Source organism: Nilaparvata lugens, unplaced genomic scaffold (genome assembly GCF_014356525.2).
Source record: "Nilaparvata lugens isolate BPH unplaced genomic scaffold, ASM1435652v1 scaffold9544, whole genome shotgun sequence".
Lineage (NCBI taxonomy): Eukaryota > Metazoa > Arthropoda > Insecta > Hemiptera > Delphacidae > Nilaparvata > Nilaparvata lugens.
Window position 1 is genome coordinate 1 of NW_024095287.1, and position 7996 is coordinate 7996.

General features: G+C 38.0%; 1 protein-coding gene across 1 annotated transcript; it reads left to right on the plus strand.

Moving 5' to 3' along the window:
- Window positions 1-2548: 2548 nt before the first annotated feature.
- Window positions 2549-3931, plus strand: LOC120349357 (the record flags this gene model as incomplete). Its single annotated transcript, XM_039419329.1, has 2 exons — window positions 2549-2838; window positions 3797-3931. Coding segments are annotated over 2 exons (322 nt in total), but the record flags the coding sequence as incomplete, so codon positions are not given.
- Between the last annotated feature and the right edge of the window lie 4065 nt (window positions 3932-7996).

Below are 7996 nucleotides of genomic sequence, written 5' to 3' on the forward strand. Positions count from 1 at the left end.
ATTGAAAATAATCAAATGAACTAAATATTCTGAAGAAATTATAATATTTTTGATTGTAAAAAATTAATCTCATCAGATGGAAAGATTATCACGGAACTGGATGAATTTATATCATATGGAATACAAATTCACACGTGAACTGAGTTTGTTACCATTTTTTTGATTGTAAAAAATTAATTTTCATCAGATGGAAAGATTATCACGGAACGGGATGAATTTATATCATATGGAATACAAATTCAAACGTGAAACTGAGTTTTTAACATTTAAAACAGGTGCACCAGATACCTGTGGATGAGAAAACTGCGTGAGGTCTACTGTTCACAGAACTATTAGTTATATCTGTATCTTATTGCTTCTGTTGATAAGATGAACATCAGCTGATGAAAATCAAATGCGCCATGTTGGGCGCATAAGTCTGTACCACCTTTAAATTGTGCTCATATATAATATGCCTTACAGATCTAAATAAATATCCTGTTACAATAATTGTTCAAGTATAATAATTGTAATGTTTGACTTCCGTGTTTCAGGCTGTGATATTACTACTAGTGTGCCTCGATGCGACGCAACCTGAGTTTCCTCGCCGATATTCAAGGAGGCGTCAGAATGCCTGAGTGCACTTCCCAGTCTCTACCTGCAGCCCATCCTCTCATTTGTTCTGCTGCTGCTTTTCTATAGCTTCTGGGTGTTGGTTGTCGTCTGTCTTGCCACAGTAGATTTTCTCAAAAAATAGTATAAATGTTTTCGGGTGTCATCTATGTTGTCCATTCATGTTGCCTCTCATTTCAAACTAGCAGGTAACCTGCGGAGCTGTGTATGGTCGCTCAACTTCTTATTTGGAAGAATTTTCCAAATAATTATGAAAAATAGTATTCATCATATATCTAATGCCTTGATTAATTATATTCCAAACTGAATGAAAGTTGAACACGGCTCTATATCCACGGGATATCTACTTATGCTATCTAACTTAGCAACTAAAACTTGACCTATCTTGAAGAATTAAAATTGACCTACAACCATTCATGGTAAATCGGTAAATCTATATATATATATAAAAGCGAAATGGCACTCCTAACTGACTGACTGCCTCACTCACTCACTCACTCACTCACTCACTCGCATAACTAGAAATCTACCGACCAAAAACGTTCAAATTTGGTAGGTATGTTCAGTTGGCCCTTTAGAGGCACTAAGAAATCTTTTGGCAATATTTAACTCTAAGGGTTGTTTTTAAGGGTTTAAAGTTCGTCTTTTAGCATGTATATTCTTCTTCTCCCAATCTCCTAATTATAATTGAATTTCCATATCATATGTTACTATAGAACTATAATCTAGATAGAGTACCTCTTCGAACAGTTGTTAACTGGCAACTAAATTAATAATTTTGTCAGTTGGCATTAAGTTGAGTTGACTTTGTTGGGTTGGCACCAAGTTGAAGATTTAAATGCATTTATCGCGGAAAATTGATTGGGCACTGCTACTTCAATCCTGGGAATATTATATTACTAGCCGTCAGGCTGCTTCGCTCGCCATATCCGTTTAGCCAGACGTATAGTCTGGACCCCCGACTGGATTGTTCTAACATATGATAAAAATACTCAAATGAAAAATGCAGGCGAGCGAAGCGAGCCTTCTGATCTCATTCTTGGACGATCCAGTCGGGGTCCAGGGGGCGGAGCCCCCTTGCTAGACGGATATGGCGAGCGAAGCGAGCCTGACGGCTAGTAATAGTATAGATTATTACTTTTATGACAAATAAATGATTTGAATTTGATTTTTTTGGACTCTACTCCTACTCTACTCCAACCTACACTACTTAAATCTACTCTCCCACTCTACTACTATCTATAACATCAAATTTTATTCTTTATTTGCCATATACAATACAATTATTTTCAAAACAAAAACACCATAAAATACTTGATTTAAACATAAATATATTCTTCCAAAAAGCTTATAGGCGTTGCCAGTAAACCAAGGTCTTTAAATCCTTTTTATTCTCAATGATACACAATTATTTTTCAAATAATTCGGTGGAAGATGAATCCACAGCCCTAAATGTTCCTCCCCCGTATTTTGATTCATTAAAATAGTCCGAAAATAGGTTACGCTTTCTCCACTTTACAAGATTTTCCTAATTTTCTGACCAAACACTTTGAATCTAGTCTTTTTTTCTTTAGTTCTACCATAGAGAAACAATAGCTTAAGTAGATATCCCATGGTATAGGGCGTTTATGTCGCAACTTTTACTGTTATCTCAAGCTGATAGTCCACGTAGTTCTTCCCGTGACGCTGTAGTCTCTCATATTGTGCTGTTCATACACTCTTGCCCCAACAAAACAGTAAAATCTACAATAATCGACAGTAATGACTTGAGATAACAGTAAAGTTGCGACATAAACGCCCTCTACCATGGGATATCTACTTAAGCTATTGTTTCTCTATGGTGCTACTTTTTGAATATAAATATATGTTTATATAGTTATTATTTATTTTTACAGATTTATATTTATACTTAAAACCTATTCTGTTTCTGTTTCAGACTACCACATCCGTCCGATCCGCCCCTTCTCTCTAACCTGGACCCAATGCTCGCCGCCTCCGCGTCCGCCTCCGCCCGCATCCCCCGACCTTCTCTCAGCCCTGCCGCCCCCACCGGCCACATCTCGGTGGGTGACACACAAGACGTTCACCCTGGTGCAGTATGCCGACGCCTTGTGGGTGCGCTACATGTGGTCTGTTTATCTAGTGGCCCTGGTGTGGGTCAGCCAGTTTGTGCTATCCTGTCAACAGATGGGGTAGCTGGGGCAGTGGCCAGTGGTACTTTAATGGGTTAGTACTCTAATTAGTCCACTACTCTTATTATACAGGGTTGTGCAGAGGAAACGCATGTTTTCAAACAGCCAGTACTCGTCAACGGGAGAGGGTATTGCCCAAAGACCTTGAAGAGATATAGACCCACAATGCCTATGCCTTCCCAATGATAGCTCTTACTTGAAATTTAAGGCCGCCATTGGGGTATTAGCACGAGATATTATATCATATATCTGTAATGTTATAGATTACAAAGGAATTGTATGTAATATTCTTATAGTTGCCCCCTCAATGGCCGATTTCAATTCCAAGTACGACACTAGCGCTGCATGTGAGTCTATGCATCTTTAAGGTCTTTGGTATTGCCCTGGAACGAATGTTGGCAGACGACCCATACTATGCCATTTCAGTTGCTATGAGCGTTGGAACGTAAAAATCGTGTGTTCACTGTTGAGCAGTTTTTTTTTTAGAAACAATGAATCTGTAGTCACAGTGCAACGCTTTTCCGTCAATATTTTAGATTTGGCGACGAGTGCAATGCCCGATCGAAATACTGTACTCCATGGGTTGCAGCGTTCAGGAGTACTAGTTCTGTGATGAAAAAGAACCACCTGGTCTTCCCCGTTCCCCGAGTCAGAACGGCAGTGTTACTAGTCCTAGACGATCAACTCGACGACACTGACTCGGTCTACATTTTCAGGAGTACGAACTGAACAGGAAAGACTAGTGTTACGAACGGTGTTAAGCGTTGCGTGACACACAACGGAACGCGGAAAGTTTGCGAGATGATCGCAGGTCGCGCGCAACGAACTGGCCAAGCTCCGCCGACAACAATGGAAACGAGGCAAGTTCGCGCTTTGATTGCGAATCCTTGTTCGAAAAACGCGCGTGAGTCTGTATCAGCTTTATATTTGAATACTGGAGAATGTTTTTCAGGTTTTTGAAGGGTTGATGAATCGAAAATCTTGTTTTTCAGGTGGAAGAAAACGACAAAATCACCAGTGCTGACTTCTTTCAGACATATGATATGCTATCACCTCGGCACCATGGCCAAGGGATCCCTACTCATCACAATCTTCAAGCTGCCAAGACTCATCTTGACCTATCTCCACACAAATACTTCCAAAAATTATTTGTCAAGCTTTATAAGAGAACACTTATTCATTACTCAATCATTTGTTATTTTTATTTATTGATTCATACAATAAGTACATCATCAAAATGATAGTGAGAGAAAAAATATTGTACCTTGTGCTATCCTCTCCAAAATTTATACAGAGTGTCCCACCAAGGTTGTAACAGCCGTTGACCATAGATTCTACTCGACTTTTTTGACAAAAAATGTTCAGGAAACCTTTTTACTTTCCTTGCCCTATAACCATAGGTAAGGAAAGTATTGCTTTCGGAAAAAAGGTACCCCAATTTCTAAATCTATACGTTTCAAGGTCCCCTGAGTCCGAAAAGAGGTTTTTGGGTATTGGTCTGTATGTGTGTGTGTGCGTGTGTGTGTGGTGTGTTGTGTGTGTATGTATGTGTGTATAGTGTATGTGCGTCTGTGTACACGATATCTCATCTCCCAATTAACGAATTACTTTAAATCTGGAACTTAAGGTCCTTACACTATAATGATCCGACACGAACAATTTCGATCAAATGCAATTCAAGATGGCGGCTAAAATGGCGAAAATGTTGTCAAAACAGGGTTTTTTCGTGATTTTCTCGAAAACGGCTCCAACGATTTTGATCAAATTCATACCTAGAAAAGTCATTGATAATTTCTATCAACTGCACAAGTTTCATATCTGTAAAAATTTCAGGAGCTTTGCCCCATCTATGCAAAGTTTGATTTTAGATTCTCAATTATCAGCCTTCATATACAATTTAACGAAATTTGAGTGGAAAAGATTGAGCATGAAAATCTCTACAATTAATGTCCAGTAACATTTCCACCTAAAATTTAAAATACTCGAATTCCAGAAATGTGATTATTAAATTGCAACTGTTGGGACTGTTGATTCTATTAAATCATTCACTACTATAGCAGACTTCGTGTGTTTTCCAGCATTATTGACCTATCACCAGCTGTCTCATATCTTTGTATAGTAGACTTGAGATGCACAAACACTAGCGTCAGGTGATCAATTTTCATAACGGCAAGGGAAGTTGTGTGAGTGCGCCACACCATTTTTCCTATCGACCTTAGTTTTCGAGATTATATCAACTTTTATATATTTTCAGAATATGCCTACTTCCGGTCATTAAATACTCAATAACTAGAAAACTACTGGTCAAATTTCAATTTCAAGGGTATTGTTGGAGAGAGAAAAATATTTCAAACAAGATTAATGTAATTTTATTTGTTGTGAATATTTTGTAGTTTTTTATGTGGGCTTAAACTTGAAAAATGTTATTCTTCAAATTCAAAGTGAAATTTCAACAGTTTTTCTCCAGGTGATTATAGTGGTTCAAATATCCAAAACCCTCTCCTTTCATAAGCTTTCGAATGAGTATAAATTGAAAAGGTGAGTTCCATGATAAAGTGTTCAAACTGCTAATATCTGGAATGAACACCTTCAAATGAGGAAATTCACAAACAGCGCATCAAGTGGTGATCCTAAGGGTGAAATCTAAGGTAGATAAGAAAAAAGTTTTCGCCACACTGCACAAAAGCAGCTGTTTCCATTCCCCTACGTAGATCTGACAGACATTGTTTGCAGACGACTTTCGTCTGACGTCAGAACATGCTTCTTTCCGGCTAAGGCCGGAAAGAGTACCCTTTCCGGCCGCTTTTTGAAAATGTGTTTGGACAACTGTGCCATATGGTGCATTGTGTTCAGGAGGGTGAGATCGGAAATTTCACCCCACTTTGAGTCCCTACGACGTCTGGTTCTTGAGATATGAGACATCAAAGTTTCCCCCCCCCTCATAAAACATTCTTATATAGCTGATGCCAAAAAGTTAGGGGCTTTGTGGGTCACATGGTGTACCTACTCACAGCTGATGCATGCATCTATTTATTGTCTCTTTGATTTAAAAAATCATCCTCTAAGCCAAGCTAGATGACAACTCTACTTGACAACATCAGCTGTTGGGATGCACAAGAGACCCACGAACCACCTAACTTTTTGGCGTCAGCTATACCTGTAGTGTGGCGAAAATATCGTACGCGACTCTCTCAGAAAGGTGTTTACGGTATTCGGATAACATATTCCCGGCTCGGCAAGCCTCGCCGGGAAACTATCCTCATACCGTAAACACTAACTTTCTGTGCTTGTAGCGTAATATACTATTACTGAACATTTTTTGTCAGAAATGTCGAGTAAAATCTAGGTCAACACTGTTACAACCTTGGTGGGACACTCTGTATAAGGTTACACATAGTCTAAAGTAGGTTGAGTCTTGTAGTTGTTCACTTCACAAAATTTTCAGTCCTTAATTATTTTACAATGTAGATTTTGAATTTAGTTGTTTCAAAACCAAACATAGAAACATTTTGTTGATTTCAAATGAGTCCTTTGAATTATAAAAACACTTCCCTTGAATGGGCTCTTTTTCTACAAATTAATAAAAACTTGTAGCACCCTTTATTTATTTTTATTTTTTTAAATTATTTTATTTCATCTATGAGTGGTGATCTTTTTGAAGGCGTATATATGCAAATGCAAGTCAGATCATGCATGAGCCGAAATACAAATTTGGAAAGTGTTATCACAGAATAGATACAGATGGAAACTTGTAATCAACGCCTATCTAACCAATGTTTTTACATTACCCACTACACGGTCACGTGACCTTGGGAGTTCCAATCCTGATCTTCTGATTGGCTTGTGGCAGTGAACGAGATCAATTGATCCGGATCATTAAAGTGATCCGAACCTACCATCAATACTATTACAATGCGGCGCTTCCTAACAAGATGGCGGATTTTGGCGTCAGGGTATAGCCAAGTTTCCTTACTGTATGTTACTGTGGTTTATTGAAACATGTTGTGACTTGCATGTAGCTGCAACCAGCAAGTGCAAGCGTTCAGTGTGAATGTTCCTATTGCTTTTTCCACATTTTGTTTCTCATCTGCACGCTTGGCTATACATAACAAGCTTGCACTTGTACATTCAATGTGATCACACCCAAAGTTCTTACCGTTCATGATTCTTTCTGATTACTGTCTATAGTTCTATAGTGTATCTATAAGCTTATGCTTTTCTCAGGCCTAGTTCAGTAATAATTATACAAATAACAACAAAGGACTAACTGATAAATAAATGGTACATATATGGTTTAAATGTTCAACATAATATGTCTCGTCGGGTTTTCTTACTTTTTGAGAGTTTAGATGCCACTCTCTCACAGTCTCCAGTCATGACATGTGGAGTCCAATTCTATAGTAAGGTCCAAGATATATAATGGCAATATTTCATTAGCATTGGTGTTTTCTTTGTATAACTTATTTTTTCAATTTTCTTCTAGATTCAAAAAGTCGGAGGAAATATCGTCCTGTGCAAGATGTGGACTGAAATCGTGTATTTGCTGTTTTTGGTGTCTCGAAAACTTTATTCGTTACATCAATCACAACGCATATACGGTTGTAGCCATGCAGGAATCAATTTTTGTCCCGCAGCAGCTAGAGTAAGTTACAATTTTTATTACAGAATATATCAATAAAATATCAATTTTTGTCACGCAGCAGCTAGAGTAAGTTACAATTTTTACGGATAACGTTTTTGATGAAGATTCACGGGACTCACTTTTGAACCAACCGAGCGTGTAAACCTGGAGCAGAGATCACCATATCCTCTGCGATCGAGAGCACGCACAATCACCTAGAGTATAAGGAATAAGGAGAATATGACCCGAGCATGTCATAAAACTGCGTTCAAAATTAGGGTAGGCGAACGATATTTGGAAAATGAGAGAAAATTATGACCCGAGCATGTCAGAAAACTGCGTTCGAAAATTAGTGTAGGAAAACCGTATTTAAGGAATCAAATTCAAATCAATTCAAATTCAAATTATTTTATCAAAAAAACAAAACAAGTATTACAATCACTCAATAATCGCCATATGGACCTCTAGGGTCTGTATTTGGGTCGATGTACAGTAGGTAGCCAATCATAAAGTAATACAATAATATAAAGTTACTATAGCAAAAATAAAAAAGAAGAGAATACATCGTAGT